Source organism: Macaca fascicularis, chromosome 14, assembly GCF_037993035.2.
Source record: "Macaca fascicularis isolate 582-1 chromosome 14, T2T-MFA8v1.1".
In the NCBI taxonomy this organism is placed as follows: domain Eukaryota; kingdom Metazoa; phylum Chordata; class Mammalia; order Primates; family Cercopithecidae; genus Macaca; species Macaca fascicularis.
This window is the reverse complement of record NC_088388.1, coordinates 117865553-117891389: the sequence shown is the minus strand read 5'-3', so window position 1 is coordinate 117891389 and position 25837 is coordinate 117865553. Positions and strand designations below refer to the sequence as shown.

Sequence of the window (25837 nt, the reverse complement as noted above, 5' to 3'; positions counted from 1 at the left end):
CCAAGATCAAAGGAATATTTATTACAACATTTATGGACCTAGCTCCTCCAAAAATAAATCCACACAGAGCTGGAAAGTAAGACCATGGTATATACAGAAGGAAAGAACACAGTGTTAAGGCTCAGGAATCAGTTTTGTCTTCAGGGTCCGCATTCTCCCATTTTCCAGTGCACTAACAAGGCTGCTGGGGTTTCCACTGCAGTATTCCTTTTGCAGGAACTCTCAGAATTTGGGGGTCCATCACAGGTTCAGCCTATGACCCAGGTCCAAAAGTTCCAGCCTTCTCTGCCACCTCCAGGGCTAGCTTCAGGTTCTGGTCAAAGAGCTCACACCTAAGCCAGGCCCAAGGTGGGAAAAAAAGCGTGAGGCCTGAGGCTTTCTCCTCACTTAAGCCAGGGGAAACTGCTTGAAGAACAACATGTATCATGGAAGGCTGAGGTTGGTGGATGAGCTGAGGTCAGGAGTTTGAGACCAGCCTGGTCAACATGGTGAAACTCTGTCTCTACTAAAAATATAAAAATTAGCTGGGCATGGTGGCGGGCACCTGTAATCCCAGCTACTCTGGAGGCTGAGACAGGAGAATCGCCTGAACCCAGAAGGCAGAGGTTGCAGTGAGCCATGACCGCACCATTGCACTCCAGCCTGGGTGACAAGAGTGAAACTCTGTCTCAAAAACAAACAACAACAAAAACCAAAAAAATGACATAAACCCCAAGGAAATACTGTTTTCTCTAAAGAGTCACCCAGGCTGGAATGCAGTGGCACAATCTCAGCTCACTGCAACCTCTGCCTCCCAGGTTCAAGTGATTCTCTTGCCTCAGCCTCCAGAGTAGCTGGGATTACAGGTGCACACCACCACACACGGCTAATTTTTGTATTTTCAGTATTTTTAGTAGAGGTGGGGTTTCACTACGTTGACCAAGCTGGTCTCAAACTCCTGACCTCAAGTGATCTGCCCGCCTCGGCCTCCCAAATTGCTGGGATTACAGGCGTGAGCCACCGCACCCAGCAATTGTCTTATTTATTTAGAGACACTGTCTTGTTCTGTTGCCCAGGCTGGAATGCGGTAGCATGAGCATGGCTCACTGATGCCTTGACCTTCCGAGTTTAAGTAATCCTCCCACCTCAGCGTCCTTAATAGCTGGCACTACAGGTGTCTGCCACCACACCAGGCTAATTTTTTTTTTTTTTTTGTACAGATGGGGTCTATGTTGTCCAGGCTGATCTCAAACTCCTGGGCTAAAGTGATCCTACCCCCCAATCTTCCAAAGTGCTGAGATTACACATGTGAGCCACCGGCCTGTCCTTCTGTCTTACTTAAAAGTAATACTCAACTAGGTGCAGTAGCTCACGCCTGTAATCGCAGCACTGTAGGAGGCCAAGGCGGGTGGATCACCTGAGGCCGGGAGTTCGAGACCAGCTTGAACATGGTGAAACCTTGTCTTTACTAAAAATATGAAATTAGCCAGGCGTGGTGGCACATGCCTGTAATCCCAGCTACTCGGGAGGCTGAGCCAGAAGAATCGCTTGAACCTGGGAGGCGGAGGTTACGGCGAGCCAAGATCGCGCCATTGCACTCCAGCCTGGGCAACAAGAGCGAAACTCCGTCTCGAAAACAAACAAAAAAAGTAATACTCTACTATGCTTCAACTAACTTTGGACAGAGCACACAGGGAGGGGCAAGGAGACTTGGGGCAAGGAGGCTTTAACCAGTATCTAGAAGTGGAGCCACTTACCTGATGGGCATTTCTAAGGAGTAGAATGGATTCTTAAGGGCAAAGTCTGAGTAAATCTCATAAATCTTTCGGAGAAGAGAATCTATTCCAGCTTGCCTAGGATCTGCTAGAACCACAAACTTGATCCCTGGAGAGAGACCAAGAATGGTTACCAAAGGGTAGACGTTGGAGCAAATAGTGTCATTCTGTATTTGTACAGTACTTTCAGTTTTGCAAAACCCTTTTATAAGCCCATTTTAATGTTATTATTTTTACCACATAATGCAGGAAAGGCAAGACTTTGAATCTACTGATGAGACCAGAGAAGGGAAGTAACTTTATTATGTCACCCAACTGGTTAAGACCAAGCTTTGAGTTCTAGCTCTACCACTTACTAACTAACAGTTTTGGAGTCCCTCAGCAGAAACATTGCTAGGCAAGGGACAAACTCAGGCAGTTTTCAGTAAATTAAGGGGTGAAGCAATGACACTCGCAATCCAAAGGTCATATCCATTTGGCTTTCACATTTCATTTTGGAAAGACATTTAACACCTTCCAAAGTACATGCAACAGGGCTAGCATTAAGGTGAGTTTTATCTGAACACAAGATAACCTGTGCTGAACATGCTGGGTGGCATGCACAAAATCAGTTTCAGATTAAATATTGGTTTTGTATTTGCAAAACAAACAAACAGATGTGTCTGTAGAATTGTGCCAGGAAGGTCGGGCACGGTGGCTCATGCCTGTAATCCCAGCACTTTGTGAGGCTGAGGCAGGTGCATCACGTGAGGTCAGGAGTTCAAGACAGCCTGGCCAACATGGTGAAACCCCATCTCTCCTAGAAAAATACAAAAATTAGCTGGGCGTGGTGGCAGACACCTGTAATCCCAGCTACTCAGGAGGTTGAGGCAGGAGAATTGCTTGAACCCGGGTGGCGGAGGCTGCAGTGAGCCAAGATCGTCCCACTGCACTCAGCGTGGGCGACAAAGCGAGACTCTGTCTCAAAACAAAGCAAAACAACCCCACAAAAAATTAGCTGGGGATGGTGGTGGGCATCCGTAGTCTCAGCTACTTGGGAGGCTGAGGCAGGAGAATTGCTTAAACCCAGGAGGTGGTGGCTGCAGTGAGCCAAGATCATGCCACTGCATTCCAGCCTGGGTGGCAGAGTGAAACTCCATCTCAAAAAAAAAAGAATTGTGGGCCGGGTGCGGTGGCTCATGCCTGTAATCCCAACACTTTGGGAGGCCGAGGTGGGCAATCACCTGAGGTCAGGAGTTTGAGACCCGCCTGACCAATATGGAGAAATCCCGTCTCTACTAAAAATATAAAAATTAGCCGAGCATGTTGACGGATGCCTGTAATCCCAGCTATTTGGGAGTCTGAGGCAGGAGAATCGCTTGAACGCAGGAGGCGGATCATGCCACTGCATTCCAGCCTGGGCAACAAGAGTGAAACAGCTCAGAAAAAAAAAAAAGAATTGTGCCAGGAAAAGTATACCCCCTCTTCCTGCTTACCAAAGGTGTCTTTGGTCAATCCCCTCCTCCCACCTTCTCCACCACACTCCTCTGGCCCACCTGGAGATGCAAACTTGTCAGTGTCTCTTCCCCACCTTCTCCATCACACTCCTCTGGCCTCCGTGGAGATGCATACCTGTCAGTGTCTGGTAGCAGTGCAATTTGAATGTGTCTGTCTCCAGCATCTCAATGCCTGAGCTTCCCTGTTCAGGAGACAGCTGGGAGCCGATGGCAAACAGCCTATATGCAAAGGAGGCAAAGTTGCTCTAAGGCAGGAGTGCTTCTCAAACTTCCACTGAAGTGTCCCTATTTGCTGAGGAGTTAACGTTATGGCCTGGGACAGTCAGGAGAAGTAGTGTGAACTGTCTGGCAATAGTGTCAAAATTTTTAAGTTCATTTGAATTCTGTGAATATTTTACATTCATACTTTGTTTTAAGACATTTTACATCTAAAACTTTGGATAAAATGATTACTCTAGGAATGTGTGCCGCGCTTACTAAGCTTGTGCTTTTAAGCAAAAGCTGGCACATCTGATACCACAATTGAGAGCAGGAAAAGATTTTTTAAGATCATTTAGTTAAACTGGCTTTCTTTAAATATGAAGAAACTAAGGCTCAGCGAAGAGAAGTTGACTTTAAGTAAGATGACACCTCGGCCGGGGGCAGTGGCTCTCTCCTGTAATCCCAGCACTTTGGGATGCGGAGGCGGGTGGATCACCTGAGGTCAGGAGTTTTGAGACCAGCCTGGCCAACAGGGCAAAACCCCGTCTCTACTAAAAAAATACAAAAAACTAGCCGGGCGAGGTGGCGGGCGCCTGTAGTTCCAGCTACTCGGGAGGCTGAGGCAGGAGAATGGCGTGAACCCGGGAGGCGGAGCTTGCAGTGAGCTGAGATCCGGCCACTACACTCCAGCCTGGGCGACAGAGCGAGACTCCGTCTCAAAACAAACAAACAAACAAACAAACAAACAAACACCCCGTCTCTACTAAAAATGCAAAAATTAGCTGGTCCTGGTGGCGCGCGCCTGTAATCCCAGCTACTCGGGAGGCTGAGGCAGGAGAATCGCTTGAAACTGGGAGGCACAGATTGCAGTGAGCCAAGATCGCGCCACTGCACTCTAGCCTGGGTAACAGAGCGATACTCCGTGCCCCCTCCTCTCCCCCCACAAAAAAAATGACACCACTGCCACTATTACCTAAAATCTAGATCTGGATCGGTTGCGTTTTTCATAACACCAAAATGACGATTTAAGAAAAGGTAGACAAATTACAAGCGCTGCCGTTCAGGAGACGGGGGACTTACGAGTGGAACATGGAGGCCAGCATGAGCTTCTCATTAGAAGTGAGGCGGGGCCGGCCAAATCGAATGGACACCGGGTAATTAGCAGGGTTACCCAAATACTCCAGCACCTCTTTCCCGTCGGCCGTGTACTTGCCGTTCACGTCCATGCCATTGATGGCCAGCACTGCATGGCCCACTGCAGAGGTAAAGCTAACGGTCAGCGAAACTGCAGCCCCGGGATTCCGCCGCGGGGACAAGAGACCCGACACCACCCCCTTTCCCCCAGCCCCGCACCTACAACCAACCCACTTCTGCAGCACTGGGGCCCGTCTCCCCCCAACCCCCCGCCTCCGGCCCGAGCCTAGCCCACCTCGGATGCCGTCCCGCTGGCCGAAAGCAACCAACACACGCTCATCGTGTAGCTTGAGCAGCAGATCCAGCGGGTAACTGAAAGTTTTCTCAGCCTCAGCCCGTGGCGCGTAGCTGTCCAACTGGTAAATCAAGCCGCCAGCTTTGTTCACCACATACACACTAAAAATCGCCATCACTGCCGCTGCCGCTCGGAAACTGTCATTCGGCCGCTACCCGAAGGCCCCTCCCCGGAACCGCATCACAGCACTTGCCCCCGGCCCCACCCCAGCCGCCTCCTCCTCCTCCTCCTCCTCCCAGGCCCTGCATGCTGCCACCTGCGGCGCCTGCGCATTGGGAGCGACACGCTCGGACATAAGTAGTGCCGGAAAGTTAGTTGCCGAGACCTGGTGGATTGTTTTCCGTTTATCAGTGCCGGAAAACAGTACTACAGTACTGCGTCACAACTAGCCCGGACTCCGACAACCTGGCGCGGTATTTAGGTGGTGCGGCTTGGGAACTAGAATTCACTTCCTGTCTTCCTCTTGAGGCTAGAGGGCGAACGCTTCGCCGTGGGACTTCCTCCGCCTGGCTCCGCCTCTTGCCCCGGAAGTACTTACAGCGGACGGAGGTTTCTGGGCCCGTTTCTGAGCAGCGCTTCCTTTTTGTCCGACATCTTAGCAAGCCAGCGGTGTCTGCTGCTGCTCCCCGAGCTTCGCAATGGTAAGCTACAGGGGTATGAACTCGCCGGGGTTCTTGGGTTTGAGGACTCAGTGGGGAGAGCCTTCGGCGGGAGCTCTCCTTGGCCTGCCGACCTTGGTTGCAGGGCGGGCGCGGTTATTGCTTCGCCCATGTGCTCGGTGGTGGAGTTTGCGGGGGCTGAGGGCGCAGTATTAGGGGAGTTTGGGGCTACTTGAGGACCTGGTTGCATTCCCGCTGCCCTCCTACAGCCGCCCAAGGACGACAAGAAGAAGAAGGACGCCGGAAAGTCGGCCAAGAAAGACAAAGACCCAGTGAACAAATCTGGGGGCAAGGCCAAAAAGAAGGTAGGAATAAGATCCCTCTGAGAGAGACTAGGGGTTCCCTCCCGTAACCTTCTGGTAATAGGTAGCTTGTATAGCAATTGGTTTTTCAGGTATAGATTTCTAGAGTAAAAATGTGAGAGTTTATCCTCCCATCACCATTCATTCTTTTTCCTAGTTTCCATTAGGATCATGAAAATGAGACCAGTGTGTAAAGTGTCTGCCTCTGTGCCTGTCGTGTGATTTTTAACTGATCTAGTGGGGCTCGGCCCCTGTTCTGAAGCCCAAGCACCTGTCGGGTTTTTTTTTTTTTTTTTTTTAGTAATGTGTAATTTATCTTTGATGATGATGGAACAGATTTCTCTGACGCAGATTACTCGAGAGGGAAAGGGTGCTTCTGCCAGAAATACTAACTTGTTTCTGTTTTGTTTTGGTGAGCAGAAGTGGTCCAAAGGCAAAGTTCGGGACAAGCTCAATAACTTAGTCTTGTTTGACAAAGCTACCTACGACAAACTCTGTAAGGAAGTTCCCAACTATAAACTTATAACCCCAGCTGTAGTCTCTGAGAGACTGAAGATTCGAGGCTCCCTGGCCAGGGCAGCCCTTCAGGAGCTCCTTAGTAAAGGTGAGGGGTGTATCCTACATGTGTGCTTTTGTAGGGTAAATTGTCTTGACCACGTTAACCATCTTCAGTGATTTTGCTGGAAAAGCAGAATTAAAAAAAAAAAAAAAAAAAAAAGGCATAGCTTGACCATTGACTGTTAGTAATGTAATTCTGATGTCTTACTCCTGAGATGAATTCTTAGGGTTTGTAGCCACTTTCGTGCTGTGGACCCTGTGGCAGTTTGGTGAAGCCCAAGGATCTTTTATGTTTCAAGTAAATGGATGCATAGAATTACAGGGACAACAGGTTTTGAAATAATTAGATTAATATTTTAAAACAATTTTGAAAATGTTGAAAACCTTTATGGTAAATATTTTGATGTATTAAATTTTAAAACCAGAAATTTAGCATGGTCTACTCAGTAGTATGGTTTGATTACCATAATTCCACAATAATAAGGGTCAGCTAACTATAGTGACTGAACATCTGTAATTCTAGCACTTTGGAAGGCTGAGGCGGGTGAATCACCGGAGGTCAGGAGTTCGAGACCAGCCTGGCCAATATGGTGAAAACCTGTCTTTACTGAAAATCCAAAAATTAGCCGGACGTGATGGCGCACGCCTATAATCCCAGCTACTCAGGATGCTGAGGCATGAGGATTGCTTGAACCCAGGAGATGGAGGTGGCAGTGAGCCGAGATGGCACTACTGCACTCCAGCTTTGGTGACAGAGCAAGAGACTGTCTCAAAAAAGGGGGCGGGGAGGTGCGGTGGAAGATAATGGGCCCCTAATTTAAAGGAAAAGTAAAGATAGATGATCGTTAAAAACTGTAGGATTCTCTGTTACGAAACGTCAGATTAAGCAGGTGCAGTGATACCCTTGTATTTCTAGCTACTTGGGAGGCCAAGGCAGGAGGATCATTTGAGCCAAGGAGTTTGAGTACATTCTGGGCACCTTTGAGAGGACCCCCCCCTCCCGGCCTTTTTTTTTTTCTTTTAAATAGAGATGCTGTTTTGCTCTGTTGCCCAGGCTGGTCTCCTGGGCTCAAGAGATCCACCTGTCCAAAGTGCTGGGATTATAGGCATGAGCCACTACACCTGGCCAAAACAGAAACCTTAATAGTATGTTTTTGTTTTTTTGGTTTTTTTTTTTTTTTTTTTTAAAGACAGTCTCACTCTGTCGCCCAGGCTGGAGTGCAGAGGGGCAATCTTGGCTCACTGCAACCACCAACTCCTGGGTTCAGGCAGTCCTCACACCTCAGCCTCCCAAGTACCTGGGATTACAAACACGTGCCACCATGCCTCACTAATTTTTGTATCTTCGGTAGAGATGGGGTTTCACCATGTTGGCCAGGCTGGTGTGCAACTCCTTACCTCAAGCTGTCTGCCCGCCTTCACCTCCCAAAGTGGTGGGATTACGAGCATGAGCCACCATGCCCAACCAAAAACCTTACTAGTTTCTATTATAGCATCTATTAAGCATCTCATCCTACTATCTTCTCTCCCTAGGACTTATCAAACTGGTTTCAAAGCACAGAGCTCAAGTAATTTACACCAGAAATACCAAGGGCGGAGATGCTCCAGCTGCTGGTGAAGATGCATGAATAGGTGAGTAGGAATGCGTGGGCTCATGGAGTAGGAGGTAGATACAAAGCTATGGTTCTGATTCTTGTAATTTTTTTTTTACAGGTCCAACCAATTGTACATTTGGAAAAATAAAACTTTATTAAATCAAATGAATGAGTATGTCTGTTTCCTAAGAAAGACAATGATAAAGAATTCGGTGGAAAGTAGGGGTTTGTTGACTTTGCTTTTAGCCTCATGGTAGTTGGTAAAGCATGATTAGCTTTTTTCTGTATGTGACTGCTTCTTCATTGCTGCAGCTTCAGTTTTGAATTGATGTCTGAAAGGAAATAAAGGGTTAACAGGATGAAGGGTGATATCTCCAAAAAGGAGGTTGGATGGGTAGGTTGGAGACCTGGCACTGAACACATACCTGGACTGCCAGCGTCGTCCATTATTCCAGACTCGGCCAAAAGAGGGCAGCCAGCCTGCACTGGTCCTGGAGCTGTGATCAAAGTTGGCCCCAACTCGGTCTGGGGGGAGTTTTTTCAACTTCTGTTTTTCCTCTGTGCAATGATAAGGAAACAGCTTTTTATTTTTCTTTTTTAAGAATATAGAGGCCGGGCGCGGTGGCTCAAGCCTGTAATCCCAGCATTTTGGGAGGCCGAGACGGGCGGATCACGAGGTCAGGAGATCGAGACCATCCTGGCGAACACGGTGAAACCCCGTCTCTACTAAAAAATACAAAAAACTAGCCGGGCGAGGCAGCGGGCGCCTGTAGTCCTAGCTACTCGGGAGACTGAGGCAGGAGAATGGCGTAAACCCGGGAGGCGGAGCTTGCAGTGAGCTGAGATCCGGCCACTGCACTCTAGCCCGGGCGACAGAGCCAGACTCCGTCTCAAAAAAAAAAAAAAAAAAAAAAAAAATATAGAGATGGGGTTTCACTATGTTGTCCAGGCTGTTTTCAAACTTCTGGGCTCAAGTGACCCTCCCACCTCAGCCTCCCAAAGTGCTAGGATTACAGCCATGAGCCATCACACACAGGCAAGGAAACTGTTTTTGAGTGTGAAGATTTAGAAGACCCTCTCTTGAATTAGTTTACTTACTTTCTTTAAGAAATTCTTCATAGGATGGTCCTATTTCTTGGTTCCCACCGATGTATTCATCTTGGATCATCCAGGGAGGTGTGGCACCTGAAAAAGAAATAAAGTCTTCCTTTTTTTTTTTTTTTAAGTCTTCAGGCTATTGTGAAGCATGTCCTAGCTGTTAGCTCACCTCTCCTAATTAAGAACTAGAAATGTCTAAAAGCAAAAAGCAAAGCCCAGGAATTCTGGAGCTTAGGAAGAAGACCCTAGACTAATTTAAAGCAACGTACCTCATATGTGATAGTCATTTTCAAATGGCTTTGAGGCATAATTGACATAACGATACACATTTAAATTTGGTGACTTTTGAGTGAAGCTATTACAATCAAGACCCCAAACATCTGCCTCTAAGTATCACTGCCCCCATTAAAATATTTTCCTGTCCAGGCAATCAGTGATCTTTCTGTTGCTTTATTGGTTTGTATTTTTTAGGATTTTCTGTGTGTGGATATTGAGTGGGGTCTGGCTTTTTTTGTTTTTTTTTTGAGAGGAGTCTTAACGCTAGCCCAGGCTGGAGTGCAGTAGCACGTTCTCAGCTCACTGCAACCTCAGCCTCCGGAGTACTGGGAATACAGGTGCACACCACGACACCCAGCTAATTTTTGTATTTTTAGTAGAGACAGGGTTTCATCATGTTGGCCAGGCTGGTCTCAAACTCCTGACCTCGTGATCCACCTGCCTCGGCCTCCCAAAGTGCTGGGATTACAGGCGTGAGCCACCGCGCCGGCCGGGTCTGGCCTTTTGAGATTAATCTGTGTTGTATGTATCAAAAATTCTGTCTTCATCCTGGAGTACTATTCCGTTGTTAATCCATTTGCCTGTTGATAGACATTTGAATTGTTTCCAGTTGGGAGCTGCTACAAATAAAGCTGTTCTGAAGGTTTGTGTACAAGTCTGTGTAGACAGGCTTTCTTTTCTCTAGTTAGGAGTGGAATGGCTGGATAATATCGTAGGTGTATCCTGAACTGTTTTCCGAAGTGACTATTACCAGTTTACATTTTAAGCAGTAGTGTATGAGGGTTTGGTGGTTTTTCTTTCTTTTTTTTTTTTTTTTTTTTTTTTTTTTTTTTTTGAGACGGAGTCTCGCTCTGTCGCCCAGCCCAGGCTAGAGTGCAGTGGCGCGATCTCGGCTCACTGCAAGCTCCGCCTCCCGGGTTTACGCCATTCTCCTGCCTCAGCCTCCCGAGTAGCTGGGGCTACAGGCGCCCGCCACTTTGCCTGGCTAGTTTTTTCTTTTGTATTTTTTAGTAGAGACGGGGTTTCACCGTGTTAGCCAAGATGGTCTCGATTTCCTTACCTCGTGATCTGCCCGTCTCGGCCTCCCAAAATGCTGGGATTACAGGCTTGAGCCACCGTGCCCGGCCGAGGGTTTGGTTTTTCTACAGGCGCCCACAACCGCGCCCGGCTAATTTTTTGTATTTTTAGTAGAGACGGGGTTTCACCGTGGTCTCAATCTCCTGACCTTGTGATCCGCCTGCCTCGGCCTCCCAAAGTGCTGGGATTACAGGCGTGAGCCACCGCGCCCGGCCTCTTTTTTTTTTTTTTTTTGAGACGGAGTCTTGCTCTGTCGCCCAGGCTGGAGTGCAGTGGCCGGATCTCAGCTCACTGCAAGCTCCGCCTCCCGGGTTTACGCCATTCTCCTGCCTCAGCCTCCCGAGTAGCTGGGACTACAGGCGCCCGCCACTTTGCCTGGCTAGTTTTTTCTTTTGTATTTTTTAGTAGAGACGGGGTTTCACCGTGTTAGCCAAGATGGTCTCGATTTCCTGACCTCGTGATCTGCCCGTCTCGGCCTCCCAAAATGCTGGGATTACAGGCTTGAGCCACCGTGCCCGGCCGAGGGTTTGGTTTTTCTACATTGCCAAACACTTGGCACAGTCAGTCTTTAATTTTTGCCATTCCAATATATACATAGTGGTATTTCACTGTGGTTTGCATTTCTCTAATGACTAATGATGAACATCTATTTATATGCTTTTATTGGGTTGTTTAATATCAAGTTGACAGTTCTTCCTATATTCTGGATACAAGGTTTTTACCAGATACATATGCTTTATCTTGGCCAACTTTATTAAAAAAGAAAACAAGAAAATTATCTCCCAGGGTTTTAAAAACTCTGCCCTGGACCTTACCTGAGTGGATGTTACCAACTCCTGGTATATCCTGTAGTTGGAAATGGGAAAAAAAAATGCTAGTTAAAGTCTAGCCATGATTAAAAAAAAAAAAAACAAAACCTAGAAAAGATAGAGCACACTTCAAAAGAGGTGGCTGTGACTGCTGCCACAATGCTAAATTCTGCACCCCAGCTGATGTTAAACTTTGAAAGCACAGTAAGTCATTCTTAAGACAGCCCTGTTCTTAGGAAGCTCACAGTCATAACAGTGGAGATGTCTGTAAGTAGAGTGGCTATTACGTGCCAGGTGAGCAAAACCTTGCCTTCACAGCACACATATAATTGGGGAACAGCATTAAGCACAAGTTAGGTAATTAGGTTTGCAACTTTACATGGTGCTACATCCACTTGAAATAGAGATAACCTGTTCAGATAAGCCATTTATGAAAAAGTGACATTTGAGCTAACAGTTAAAGGAAGGTAAACTTTAGGTGATAAGGGAAGGAAAGCATGTTTTAGGCAATGGCAACTGTAAAAGCCCGAAGCAACACAATCAATACAGCTGAAGTGTAGAGTAAGATCATAAGTGGTACGATGATTTTCTGTTGGTGAGGCAGGATTGAAGGGGGAGTAGAAGTTGTCCAAAAGCTGAATAGAGGCAGACAGATGTTTAAAACTGACTGCTTGTTGACAAGATATGGGAGACGGAAAAGGAAAGGATCTGCATCTAGTGATTGGAAATACAGGAGTGGTGGAGGTTAGTTTCAGATGCCTATGGATATTTAAATATAATAGTCCTGTGTTGAGTTGGTACTATGAGTTCTACAGAGGGCAAGATTTAGGAGTTGGCACTCCTAAGTGGCAATACATGTGAATAGGATCCCTTTGGAGGGTGAGAAGAAGTCTGAGAACACTACTAGGGAACAGTGAAGTAAGAAGGAAAAGCCTGCAGTGGAGACAGCAGTGACTAGAATAGGTAGAAAATCAGAAGAGGGGTCCTGAGACCTGAGGGAGCATTGGCCCTCTTCTGGCTTGCTTATCCTTTGTACCTGATGGCCAATGAATGTCAGAGATGGTCCTATCTCCATCCAGTCAAGCTCTGGAGCTGGTGGCAGGTCCAAGTTTGAGGGCTGCTGTGAGCTGGAAGCTACTTGGCTGAAAAACATGAGCCAGGCTGGCAGATGAGGTCCTTGAGCCATGAGGGTGGTAAAGATTAGATCTGTTTCCATTTCCCGGCCAAAAGGTTGCAGAATGTTCTAAGATGTCAAATTCCCAACAAGAGATTCTCTAACAGTCTTACCTGTTCATCCCTTTCCAGCTTCTAGGTGCTGAAGAGCCCTCTTCTGGGTCTGGCACTGCCTGAGGCTGAGTTTGATTCAGGAAAAATAAATGTGTCTGGGATGCTTAAGAGCCTGCCTAGGCCATGCCTCCACCCTCCAGACCCCAGTATCACATGAAGGAAACAAATTAGCATATGGAAGGTACTGCCCTGCCATCTTTTACAGACTCTTCCCTCCCTCCCTCCCAGCCCCGTCCACATATTCACTGACTAGGCCTGCCCCCTTGTGCACAGGTAAGGGAATTCAAGCCAAGCAAATGAGAATGCAGTCAGAGTTCTCTTAGAAGCACTTTTTCATGGCCAGGTGCAGTGGCTCACGCCTATTATCCCAGCAGGCTGAGGCAGGTGGATCACCTGAGGTCAGTTCAAGACCAGCCTGGCCAACATGATGAAACCCTATCTCTATTTAAAATACAGAAATTAGCCAGGCGTGGTGGTGACACCTATAATCCCAGCTACTCAAGAGGCTGAGGCAGGAAAATCGCTTGAACCTGAACCTGGGAGGTGGAGGTTGCAGTCAGCCAAGATTGTGCCACTACACTCCAGCCTGGGTGACAGTGAGACTCTGTCTCCCAAAAAAAAAAAAAAACAGCACTGGTTCATGAAATGCTGGACTTGGGAAAGCCAGGGATCAGTGGATTTGGATACTTGTCTGGATCCTCCGAGGGAAACCAACCTCTAAGACAGACCGAACCACCTCCTGCCGGCTCTGCTCCACCTCGCGGATCTGAGCTGCCATCTGTGGGAGAGAGGCTGCTTAGACAGGATCATGGGGGCCAGTTTCTTCAGAGGCCTTTCCTTTAACTCAGGGGCCCTCCACCCCCAGGCGTGGACCAGTACTGGTCTGTGGCCTGTCAGGAAGCAAGCTGCAACAGCACTGCTGCCTGAGCTCCTGTCAGATCAGCGGTGGCATTAGATTCTCATAGGAGCGCAAACACTATTGTGAACTGGGCATGCAAAGTATCTAGGTTGCGCGCTCCTTATGAGAATCTAATGCCTGATGATCTGAGGTGGAGCAGTCTCATTCTGAAACCATCCCCTGCCTGGGTCCATCTGGAAAAATCATCTTCCACGAAACCAGCCCCTGGTGCGAAAAAGGTGAGGGACTGCTACTTTAACTTACCTCCTTGATCACCTCATCCTCCTTTTCTTCATAGGAATCCAAACCTTTCACCATGGATTTCTTGAATCTAAAAAGAAAAGGGGCAAAACCGCCCAGAACCCATTCCCCACCAGTTATGAAAAGCTCCTCAGATTTTTTTTTTTTTAATTTTGAGAAATTTCAAATTCAGAAACAAAACAGTATAATAAGCACCTATGTACCTCTCACCCAGAGTCATTGTAAACATTTTGCCACGCTGGCTCCATTTCTTTTGTACAGACACATGTCCTCTTTGCCAAAACAAAAATAGGTTTAGATGTCAAACCAGATTTTCAGCACGTATCTCCCAAGAAGAGGAACATTCTATACAACCATGATACCATTACCACATCAAGAAAATTATTCTTTTTAGTGTTCAGGTATTTGGCTGGTTAGTATAGACATGGTTTATATGTCTTTACACTTGAGTGTAGGCATACAGGCCAAAGTGGAAGGATTGCTTGAGCCCAGGAGTCTGAGACCAGCTCAGGTAACATAGTGACCCTGTCTATACAAAACATACAGAAATAGCCAGGTGTGATGGTGCACGCTTCTAGCCCCACCTACTTGGGGGGGTGGGAGCATTGCTTGAGCCTGGGAGGTTGAGGCTGCAGTGAGCTGTCATTGTGTCATGGCACTCCAGCTTGGACAACAGAGCAAGACTCCATCTCAAAAAAAAAAAAAAAAAAGCCGGGCGCGGTGGCTCACGCCTGTAATCCCAGCACTTTGGGAGGCCAAGGCGGGCGGATCACAAGGTCAGGAGATCGAGACCATGGTGAAACCCCGTCTCTACTAAAAATACAAAAAATTAGCCGGGCGCGGTTGTGGGCGCCTGTAGTCCCAGCTACTCGGGAGGCTGAGGCAGGAGAATGGCGTGAACCCGGGAGGCGGAGCTTGCAGTGAGCCGAGATCGCGCCACTGCACTCCAGCCTGGGCGACAGAGCGAGACTCCGTCTCAAAAAAAAAAAAAAAAAAAAAAAAAAAAAAAAAAAGGGCCGGGCGCGGTGGCTCACACCTGTAATCCCAGCAGTTTGGAAGGCCGAGGTGGGCAGATCACGAGGTCAGGAGTTTGAGAACAGCCTGACCAACATGCTGAAACCCATCTCTACTAAAAGTACAAAAACTAGTCGGGCGTGGTGGTGCGCACCTGTAATCCCAGCTACTCAGGAGGCTGAGACAGGAGAATCACTTGACCATGGGAGGCGGAGGTTGCAGTGTGCCAAGATCAGGTCATTGTACTCCAGCCTGGGTGACAGAGTGAGACTCCGTCTCAAAAAAAAAAAAAAGCGAAAACTGTTCAGGCTGCTGGTATCTCCTGGCCACTGGCTGCCACTACAGTTCATTTATCTGGAACCTGGGCTCCTGAAGATGCAGCGCTGGAGCAGAGAGATGATGCTGACAGGGTGTATTGGTCTGTTTTCACACTGCTGACTGATAAAGACATATCCAAGACTGGGTAATTTACAAAGAGAAAGAGGTTTAATGGACTTAGAGTTCCATGTGGCTGGGGAGGCCTCACAATCACAGCAGAAGGTGAAAGGCATGTCTTACATGGTGACAGGCAAGACAGAATGAAAAACCAAGCAAAAGGGGAAACCCCTTACAAAATGGTCAGATCATGTGACTTACTACCATGAGAACAGTATGGGGGAAAATGCCCCCATGATTCAGTTATCTCCCACTGGGTCCCTCCTACAACATGTTGGAATTACGGGAGATACAGTTCAAAAAAATTTGGGTGGGGACACAGCTAAACCTTATCACAGAGGTTGATGACTGACCCAGTCACATTAGAAATAGGTGGACTTAACCGGGCACAGTGGCTGACGCCTGTAATCCCAGCACTTTGGGTGGCTGAAGTGGGCAGATCACGAGGTCAAGAGATCAAGACCATCCTGGCCAACATGGTGAAACCCCGTCTCTACTAAAAATACAAAAAATTAGCCGGGCATGGTGGCAGGTGCCTGTAGTCCCAGCTACTCGGGAGGCTGAGGCAGGAGAATGGCATGAACCCGGGAGGTGGATCTTGCAGTGAGCCGAGATTGCACCACTGTACTCCAGCCTGGTGACAGAACGAGACTCTGTCTCAAAAAAAAAAAAAAAAAAAAAAATTCCAAAAATTAGTTTGGCGTGGTGGCCTGCGCCTGTAGTCCCAGCTACTCGGGAGAATCGCTTGAACCTGGGAGGTAGAGGTTGCAGTGAGCTGAGATCATGTCACTGCATTCCAGCCTGGCGAAAGAGCGAGACTCCATCTCAAAAAAAAAAAAAAAAATCCTGCCTACTCTGAAGGCTGAGGCAGGAGGATTGCTTGAGCCCAGACGTTTGAGGCTGCAGTGAGCCATGATTGTACCGCTGCACTCCAGCCTGGGTGACAGAGCAAGACCCCGTCTCAAAAAAAAGAAAAAAGCATCTCAAATTATTTAACCAAATGGACTAAAAGCACATAATGATAATGGATAGTATAGACTGCCAGGTTTCTTTCCTTTACTTTGTGCGATTATCACCAGGAAATTTCTCTATGGGTCTCGTAATCCACAACACCTGAGTGTATCACATGAGTGAGCAGGACAATGAAGACACAGTGGAACACAATTGGACTTTCTATAGACTAACCTGGAAGGCAGGTATCTAATTTCCAAACCAGAAGTTCCTGGAAACTGAGTTCAAGGAAATAGAAGAAACTGATTTAAAAAAAACATTACACTGTGGTTGAAGTCCAGAAATTTCTAGGCGGCTGGCTGGGCACAGTGGGTCATCTGTAGTCCCAGCACTTTGGGAGGCTGAGGTGGGAGGACTGCCTGAGACCAGGAGTTTGAGACCAGAGGAAAAGAAAATGACAATGTGGAATTGTAAAAAAAAATTTTTTTTTTGAGACAGCGTCTCACTCTGTCGCCAGGCTGGAGTGCAGTGGTGCCATCTTGGCTCACTGCAACCTCCGCCTCCTGGGTTCAAGCGTTTCTCCTGCCTCAGCCTCCTGAGTACCTGGCACTACAGGCGCCTGCTGCCACACCTGGCTAATTTTTTAGAGACAGGGTCACTGTGTTAGCCAGGATGGTCCCAATCTCCTGACCTCATGATCCTCCTGTCTTGGTCTCCCAAAGTGCTGGGATTACAAGCGTGAGCCACTGCGCCTGACCAAAAATTTTTATTTATTTGAGGACCAGAGAGAAGTTTTGTGCTTTAGCAGACTCCTCCATGTTTTCTTCTTTTCGCCCTGTTCAAACTCTCCAGGTACTGTTTTTTTTTTTTCTCTTTTTGAGACAGGGTCTTTTGCTATGTTGCCCAAGCTAGAGTGCAGTGGCATGATCACAGCTCACTGCTGCCTCAACCTCGTGACCTTCAGCATTCCTCCTGCCTCAGCCTCCCCAGTAGCTAACACTACAGGCAAATGTCACCATGCTTGGCTAATAAAATTTTTTTTTTAGAGATGGGGTTTTGCTATGTTGTCCAGGCTGGTTTTAAACTCCTGGGCTCAAATGATCCTCTGTCTCAGCCTCCAAAAGTGCTGGAATTATAGTCATGAGCTACTGCAACTGAATTGCCGTTTTTTTTTTTTTTTTTTTTTTTTTTTTTAAGAGACATTCTTGCTGTGTTGCCCAGACTGGAGTGTAGTGGTGGGATCACAGCTGACTGCAGCTTCAACCTCCTGGGCTCAGGTGATCCTCCTGCCTTGGCCTCCAGAGTAAGTATGGACTATAGGCTAGCCTTCAAAGCAGGTAGGACTATATACCCCACTAATCCACTAATCCAGATATCCTTTTTATTAAAAATGTGAAAATCAGGCCGGGCCCAGTGGCTCATGCCTGTAATCCCAGCACTTTGGGAGGACAAGGTGGGCAGATCATGAGGTCAGGAGTTCAAGACCAGCCTGGCCAATATGGTGAAACCCCGTCTCTACTAAAAATACAAATTAGCCAGGCATGGTGGTGTGTGCCTATAGTCCCAGCTACTCAGGAGGCTAAGGCAGAAGAATTGCTTGAACCTAGGAGGCGGAGGTTGCAGTAAGCTGAGATCGCGCCACTGCACTCCAGCTTGGGCAACAGAGCGAGACTCTGTTCCAAAAAAAAAAAAAAAAGGTCTGAAAATCATTATGGTATGAAATCTATCCTTATTATAGTGCTAAAATGATTTCTGATAAAATAGTTCCTAACTCAACTAGAACACTATGAAGAATGAAAGAATGAGCAGAGTACTCATGATGCCTTTGAGCCAAATCGAAACATACAGCGTGATCTAATTTCCAAACCAATAGGCAGTATTGTAATATTAAAGGAAAACTATTCCAATCACTTAGAAATACTTGCTAAGTACTGCTTTTTATAGTTATGACAACTGTTTTTTCTATGCATATGAATCAAGCAACCAAATATTTATAACCATGGAAATACCTGATTAGAAATTTTTTTTTTTTTTTTTTTTTTGAGACGGAGTCTCACTCTGTCCCCCTTGCTGGAGTGCAGTGGCCGGATCTCAGCTCACTGCAAGCTCCGCCTCCCGGGTTCAGGCCATTCTCCTGCCTCAGCCTCCCGAGTAGCTGGGACTACAGGCACCCGCCACCTCGCCCGGCTAGTTTTTTTGTATTTTTTAGTAGAGACGGGGTTTCACTGTGTTAGCCAGGATGGTCTCGATCTCCTGACCTCGTGATCCACCCGTCTCGGCCTCCCAAAGTGCTGGGATTACAGGCTTGAGCCACCGCGCCCGGCCGATTAGAAATATTTCTAACCTGGGCCAGGCTCGGTGGCTCACGCCTATAATCCCAGCACTTTGGGAGGCCGAGGCGGGCAGATCACCTGAGGTCGGGAGTTCAAGACCAGCCTGAGCAATATGGTAAAACCCCATCTCTACTAAAATTACAAGAATTAGCTGGGCGTGGTGGCGTGGGCCTGTAGTTCCAGCTACTCAGGAGACTGAGGCAAGAGAATCGCTTGAACTCAGGAGGTAGAGGCTGCAGTGAGCCAAGATCATGCCACTCTAGCCTGGGCAACAGAACAAGACTCTGTCTACAAAAAAAGAAAAAAGGAAATATTTCTAATTATTGGCCAGGTGCAGTGGCTCACACCTGTAATCCAGCACTTTGGGAAGCCAAGTCGGGTAGATCATTTGAGGTCAGGAGTTTGAGACCAGCTTGGCCAACATGGTGAGACCCTGTCTCTACAAAAAAATACAAAAATTAGCCCCTTTTCACAAGATGGCGCCAAAAGCTAAGAAGGAAGCTTCTGCCCCTCCTAAAGCCAAAGCGAAGGGTCTGAAGGCCAAGAAGGCAGTGTTGAAAGGTGTTTACAGCCACAAAAAAAAATCTGCACATCACCAGCCTTCCAGTGGCCCAAGACACTGCGACTCTGGAGGCAGTGCAAACATCCTCAGAAGAGCACCCCCAGGAGAAACAAGCTTGACCACTATGCTATTTATCAAGTTTCTTCTAACCACTGAGTGTCCCATGAAGAAGACAGAAGACAACACACTTGTGTTCATGGTGAATGTTAAAGCCAGAAAGCACTGGAAGAAGCTCTTTGACACTGATGTGGCCAAGGTCAACACCCTGATTCGGCCTCATGGAGAGAAGAAGGCATATGTTTGACTGGCTCCTGATTACAATGCTTTGGATGTTGCCAACAAAATAGGGATCATCTCAACTGAATCCAGTTGGCTAATTCTAAATATATGTATATCTTTTCACCAGTAAAAAAAAAAATAAATTATCAAGGCCTGGTGGCTCATGCCTGTAATCCCGGCTACTCAGGAGGCTGAGTCAGGAGAATTGCTTGAACCCAGGAGGCAGAGGTTGCAGTGAGCCGAGATCACACACCTGCCCTCCAGCCTGGACAACAGAGTGAGACTCCATCTCAAAAAAAACCCGAAATATTTCTTTTGGATTCTGAATGAAAATTTTCCTATGGGAGAAATCTTACTTCTTATGCCTGTTACAGTATAATTCCCAAATGTACCATCAGAAAAAAGAAAAAAAAACCCTTATTTTTAAAAGTATACATAGAGGCCGGGCGCGGTGGCTCAAGCCTGTAATCCCAGCACTTTGGGAGGCCGAGATGGGCGGATCACGAGGTCAGGAGATCGAGACCATCCTGGCTAACACGGTGAAACCCCGTCTCTATTAAGAAATACAAAAAACTAGCCGGGCGAGGTGGCGGGCACCTGTAGTCCCAGCTACTCGGGAGGCTGAGGCCGGAGAATGGCGTAAACCCGGGAGGCGGAGCTTGCAGTGAGCTGATATCCCGCCACTGCACTCCAGCCTGGGTGACAGAGCGAGACTCCGTCTCCAAAAAAAAAAAAAAAAAAGTATACATAGAAATCTTTTTTCTAGGCTGGGTGTGGTGGCTCACGCCTGTAATCCTACCACTTTAGGAAGCCGAGTCAGGTGGATCACTTGAGGTCAGGAGTTCAAGACCAGCCTGGCCAACATTTTGAGACCCCCCCCCCCCCCAACTAAAATACAAAAATTAGCTGGGTGTAGTGGCACGAGCCTGTAATCCCAGCTACTTGGCAAGCTGAGATGGGAGAATTGCTTGAACCTGGGAGGTGGAGGTTGCAGTGAGCTGAGATTATGCCACTGTGCTCCAGCCTGGGTGACAGAGTGAGACTCTGTCCAAAAAAGAAACATCTTTTTTCTATTCCTATCACCTCTAAACATTTTTACTGACCCACAAACTGGATCACACCAACTGGTTACACTAACTGATATGTGATCAGTTTCTTTTCCTTTTTTTTTTTTTTTTTGAGGCAGTTTTTTGCTCTTGTTGCCCAGGCTGGAGTGCAATGGATGGCACGATGTCAGCTCAGTGCAATCTCTTGCCTTCTGGACTCAAGCGATTCTCCTGTCTCAGCCTCCCGAGTAGCTGGGATTACAGGCATGAACCACCATGCCCAGCTATTTTTTGTATTTTTAGTAGAGATGGGGTTTCACCATATTGACCAGGCTGGTCTCGAACTCGAACTCCTGACCTCAAGTGATCCTCCTGCCTCGGCCTCCCAAAGTGCTGGGATTACAAGTGTGAGCCACAGTGCCCGGCCATGTGATCAGTTTCATTAACTTCTCTAAAAACAAATTCATATTTATTTTTAGAGATGGGGTCTTGATACATTGCCCAGGCTGGCCTCAAATTCCTGAGCTCAAGCTATCCTCTTACCTCAGCCTCCTGAGTAGCTAGGACTACATGTGTGTACCACCACATCTGGCAGTTTCATTAGTTTCTTGATTATCCTTTAGGCATTCCTTTTTGAGAAAATAAGCAGATACAGTTGACTTTTGCACAGCGCAGTTCGAACTGCACAAGTTCACTTGAAAAAGTTTTTGGAGATTTGCAATAATTTGAAAAAACTTACAGATGAACCACATGGTCTAGAAATACGAAAAAAATTAAGAAAAAGGTATGTCATGAATGCATAAAATATATGTAGATACTAGTCTTTTATTATTTATTACCATAAAATACACAAATCCAGGCGGAAACAGGAGAATCGCTTGAACCTGGGAGGCAGAGGTTGCAGTGAGCCGAGACGGCACCACTGCACTCCACCCTGGGTGACAGAGCAAAACTCCCTCTCCAAAAAAAAAAAAAAAAAAGTTAAAATCTATCAAAACTTACACACAGAAACACAGACTGTACATGGTGACATTCGCAGTCAAGAGAAATGAAAATAAATGTAAAGATGCAATATTACATAACTGCATAAAATTACACTCCAAACTGTACAACTGTCACAATTTTGTAGCCACCTGTTGCAGTGAACTCAAGTGTTGTGAGTATCTGCTTAAAACACAGTAATGCTAGTCATCTTGTAAGCAGTTGTCTCACCAGTAAATTGCATATTACAGTGAAAGTGATCACTCATGGTTCCTGCATATTTTTCAGTAATGTCATACCATTAACCTTGAATAGTAACGTGGGACCTATAGGAGGCGCCATTAGTGATGCCTGAAGCGCTCCCAAGAAGCAGAGAAAAGTCATGACATTACAAGAAAAAGCTGAATTGTTTGATAAGTACTGTAGATTAAGATCTACAGCTGCAGTTGCCCAGCATTTCAAGATAAATGAATCCATACACATTGACAAAACCCATGTGGAAAAAAAAAGGGTGAGGGGTGAGCATGGTGGCTCACTTTGAAAGGCTGAGGTAGGCGGATTGCTTGAGCCCAAGAGTTCGAGACCAGCCTGGGCAACATAGCAAAACCCCGTCTCAATTTAAAAAAGAATTTTTTTTTTTTTTTCTTTTTGAGACAGTTTCTATTTTCTGCCCAGGCTGGAGTGAAGTGGTGTGATCTTGGCTCACTGCAACCTCTGCCTCGCCAGGTTCAAGCAATTCTCCTGTCTCAGCCTCCTGAGTAGCTGGGATTATAGGCACCCACCACCACACCCAGCTAATTTTTGTATTTTTAGTAGAGATAGGGTTTTGCCATGTTGGCCAGGTTGGTCTCAAACTCCTGACTTCCCATGAGCCACCATGCCCGCCCCCAAAAAAATTTTTTTGGTCTAAAGGCAAAGAAAAAAATAACTAAATCCAGCCTAAGGAACACTGTAAAAAAAAATAGGAGGGGCCGGGCGTGGTGGCTCAAGCCTGTAATCCCAGCACTTTGGGAGGCCGAGGCGGGTGGATCACGAGGTCAGGAGATCGAGACTATGCTGGCTAACATGGTGAAACCCCGTCTCTACTAAAAATACAAAAAACTAGCCGGGCGTGGTGGCGGGCGCCTGTAGTCCCAGCTACTTGGGAGGCTGAGGCGGGAGAATGGCGTGAACCCGGGAGGCGGAGCTTGCAGTGAGCCGAGATCACGCCACTGCACTCCAGCCTGGGAGACACAGCGAGACTCCGTCTCAAAAAAAAAAAAAAAAAAAAAAAGGAAATTCATGAAGCTATCACTGCACCTTGCATGCTTTGCACAATACCTTTTTGTCTTCATATTGAAAGCACAGCTTTTATGTGGGTACAGGGTTGTTAGAAAGGCCTACCTACGGCCGGGCGCGGTGGCTCACGCCTGTAATCCCAGCACTTTGGGAGGACGAGGCGGGCGGATCACAAGGTCAGGAGATCGAGACCACGGTGAAACCCCGTTTCTACTAAAAATACAAAAAATTAGCCGGGCACGGTGGCGGGCGCCTGTAGTCCCAGCTACTCAGGAGGCTGAGGCAGGAGAATGGCGTGAACCCGGGAGGCGGAGGCAGTGAGCCGAGATTGCGCCACTGCACTCCAGCCTGGGCGACAGAGCAAGACTCTGTCTCAAAAAAAAAAAAAAAAAAAAAAAGAAAGGCCTACCTACAGCTTCTAATAGGATTCAAGAAACAGCAAAATCATTACATGACAAAGCAAAAGGAAGGTGAAGGATCTAAAGCTGGAGAGTTTAATGCCAACAAAGGATGGTTTGATACTTTTAGAAAGAAGTTTGGCTTAAAATATGTCAAAACAGCAGAAGGGGCAGCTTCTGCCAACCAAGAGGCAGCAGATGAATTCCCAGATACCATTAAGAAAATCACTGAGACCAGGCATGATGGCTCACACCTATAATCCCAGCACTTTGGGAGGCCAAAGCGGGTGGATCACAAGTCAGGAGTTAGTGACCAACCTGGCCAACATGGTGAAACCCCATCTCTACTACAAATACAAAAATTAGCCAGGTGTGGTGGTGTGCGCCTGTAATCCCAGCTACTTGGGAGGCTGAGGCAGGAGAATCATTGGAACCCAGGAGGTGGAGGTTGCAGTGAGCTGAGATTGTGCCATTGCACTCCAGCCTGGGCAAAAAGAGCAAAACTGTGTCTCAAAAAAAATAAAATAGAGTTCAAAACTATTAAAAGTAGGTACTGGCTGAACAGCAGTTTCTTACAAACTATAAACAGCCTCTTCTAACGTTAGTATTCTCTGTGCCTCACATTTAAGTAGTTGACAATAGCCAACTTTTTTTTTTTTTTTTTGAGACGGAGTCTCGCTCTGTCGCCCAGGCTGGAGTGCAGTGGCGGGATCTCAGCTCACTGCAAGCTCCGCCTCCTGGGTTTACGCCATTCTCCTGCCTCAGCCTCCCGAGTAGCTGGGACTACAGGCGCCCGCCACCTCGCCCGGCTAGTTTTTTGTATTTTTTAGTAGAGACGGGGTTTCACTGTGTTAGCCAGGATGGTCTGGATCTCCTGATCTCGTGATCCGCCCGTCTCGGCCTCCCAAAGTGCTGGGATTACAGGCTTGAGCCACCGCGCCCGGCCAATAGCCAACTTTTAGTATTGTTCTCTATTTGCTAAATCCCATCCCCCAACCAAACCTCAAGAACTGTCACATTTTTGTGTCCAACATAGTACCTAGAATAAGAAGTGCTATGAAGACAGTAGATACTTCAGAAGTCCCTCCTGAACTTTCCAGTTAATAGAGTAAGCTCCCATACCTGACAAAGATCCAGAGAATTCACTCTGCTACTTCATGTTCAATACCAGTGACTCACCGTACATAATCCTGGGGAGTGACCAGAAACTTCTCTTTCATTTGGACCTCAGCTTTGTTCTCCCACCAGAATTTGTTGGTTGCTTTCTTGTGCTCAGGGCTGAAAATGGAGAGGATAAGCAATCTCAGCTATAGATTATAAAATATTACTCAGATATTAAGCATTAGGTTTGTAATGCAAACTGACATCTGGGTTTCTGCCCGGGGCAGGGCTGAGAGAGGAACACTGTTACCATCTCTTCAAGATCTCGTGTCTCTTCTTTCCATAAAATTGTGAGAATCTGAGGGGAGGTTAGGGGCGGTAACCAAGTTGGCTTTCGCAGCCAGACCACCAGCACCACTTGGGACCGTGGCAGCATAGGACCCCTACCCTAAAAAGGCTGGCAGCACCTGTGAAGTGACTCAATCCATCCATCTTGATCAAATCACAAAAGCGTTCTTTTTGTTACCCACTCCAAACCCTCCTCCCGTATATGTATGCGTCTGTGCTGGAGCAGGCTCCCAGTTCGGCTCTCACCTGGCCAGATGCTCCAGCAGCCCCCCGTACAGCACCGTCAGGTTTCCATGGCTCAGGTGTTCCCGCACCTCACAGCCGCAGCACAGGCACCAGCAGCATCGCTCGTGTTCCGGCACGTAGCGCTCCACCTGAGCGGCGCGGATGGCCTTGCGGGCCGCCTCCACCTGCGGGAAAGAGACGAAGTAGAACCCCAAGGGGGGCACCCAAATCAACCCGCTCTGGCCTTCACCGACCTGCCCCGCACTCCCATCCCATCTCTAGCCTTGCCGCCGCACCTGGGGCAGGAGCCTCTCCAAAGCCTCCTTCAGCTGCCGCTGGTGCTTGCGGCTGTAGACGTGCCCGCGACCACAGAAGAAGGTCTGGCGGCACAGAGGGCAGCGCTGCGCCGGCGCCATAGGCGGGGGACCCGGTATCACCACCACCAGCAGCTGATCCTACGCCATCCGGCGGCCCCTGACCCCTGACCTCTGACCCTTCGGGGCGGGGCTAACCCAGCGGCCCCCAAGCGCCCAGCAGGCGCCACTGCAAGCCCTTCTGCGGCTGCGCAGACTCCTCCCAGGCCTCTGGTCCCGCCCAGGCACCAGCATTCCAGAGTCCGGCCGGTTAAGGGGGAAGGCGGCGCCATCCTGCAGATGTGCGGGGACGTGCGCCCTCCGCAGCGTGAGGCTCACAGGCCACACACAACTCGGCATTGGCCAGGACCTGTAGTAGCCAACAGGACACTTAATAACTGATGTATAGGTGCGCACTGTGTGTACAGAGCTTTACGTTAACCACCTCACTGTGTCATCTCGCTGAGGTTGTGTGATTTACTACTGTTAGCACATTTTTAAGCGGGAAACCTGAGGCATGAGGAGGTAAGGAGCTTTGAGGAGGGTTGCACAGGTGTTAAGTAGCACGCTCAGCACCTGAGCCCCGGCACTCATCAGTGCGGCGGATGGAGGGGAATGCCTGCTGGAGGGGACCACGAACTAAAAATCGTAGTCGCCCCCACAGGGTGTGCTCGCCGTGGCTCCTATAAAGGTGTAAGGGAAGCTACACAGTCTGCAGCGTCGTTGCTGAGGGATCGCACAGTTCCCGTAGATTTTGCTGCTAGTTCTGGTGC

General features: G+C 47.8%; 3 protein-coding genes across 8 annotated transcripts; 1 reads left to right on the top strand and 2 right to left on the bottom strand.

Annotated features, from left to right (window-relative positions):
* On the bottom strand, nucleotides 1-5097 carry TRAPPC4 (trafficking protein particle complex subunit 4). Of its 3 annotated transcripts, XM_005579867.3 has the most exons (5): nucleotides 4881-5097; nucleotides 4532-4706; nucleotides 3366-3469; nucleotides 1737-1863; nucleotides 1-332 (listed from the first exon to the last, which is right to left on the bottom strand). In XM_005579867.3, exons 1-5 carry the CDS (start codon nucleotides 5053-5055, stop codon nucleotides 254-256), a joined length of 660 nt encoding a protein of 219 aa, XP_005579924.1. In that variant the 5' UTR covers nucleotides 5056-5097; the 3' UTR covers nucleotides 1-253. The 3 variants fall into 3 exon arrangements, with proteins under 3 accessions (XP_005579924.1, XP_073871511.1, XP_073871510.1); XM_074015410.1 differs by lacking the exon at nucleotides 1737-1863; XM_074015409.1 differs by lacking the exon at nucleotides 1-332 and having other exon boundaries at nucleotides 1803-1863; nucleotides 3290-3469.
* A 404-nt stretch (nucleotides 5098-5501) lies between these two features.
* On the top strand, nucleotides 5502-8219 carry RPS25 (ribosomal protein S25). Its single transcript, XM_045370024.3, has 5 exons — nucleotides 5502-5581; nucleotides 5809-5904; nucleotides 6322-6505; nucleotides 7993-8091; nucleotides 8173-8219. Exons 1-4 carry the CDS (start codon nucleotides 5579-5581, stop codon nucleotides 8085-8087), a joined length of 378 nt encoding a protein of 125 aa, XP_045225959.1. The 5' UTR covers nucleotides 5502-5578; the 3' UTR covers nucleotides 8088-8091; nucleotides 8173-8219.
* On the bottom strand, nucleotides 8186-25201 carry CENATAC (centrosomal AT-AC splicing factor). Of its 4 annotated transcripts, none has more exons than XR_012423769.1 (11): nucleotides 25008-25201; nucleotides 24733-24896; nucleotides 24217-24315; nucleotides 13764-13830; nucleotides 13289-13379; nucleotides 12602-12666; nucleotides 12351-12490; nucleotides 11321-11351; nucleotides 9153-9239; nucleotides 8480-8612; nucleotides 8186-8386 (listed from the first exon to the last, which is right to left on the bottom strand). XR_012423769.1 is itself a non-coding variant. In XM_045370022.3 (11 exons), the coding sequence occupies exons 1-11, from the start codon at nucleotides 25125-25127 to the stop codon at nucleotides 8326-8328; spliced, it is 996 nt and encodes a 331-aa protein (XP_045225957.1). In that variant the 5' UTR covers nucleotides 25128-25201; the 3' UTR covers nucleotides 8186-8325. The 4 variants fall into 4 exon arrangements, 1 of the variants encoding a protein (XP_045225957.1); XR_012423768.1 differs by having other exon boundaries at nucleotides 12351-12456; XR_012423767.1 differs by having other exon boundaries at nucleotides 13317-13379.
* Nucleotides 25202-25837: the final 636 nt, after the last annotated feature.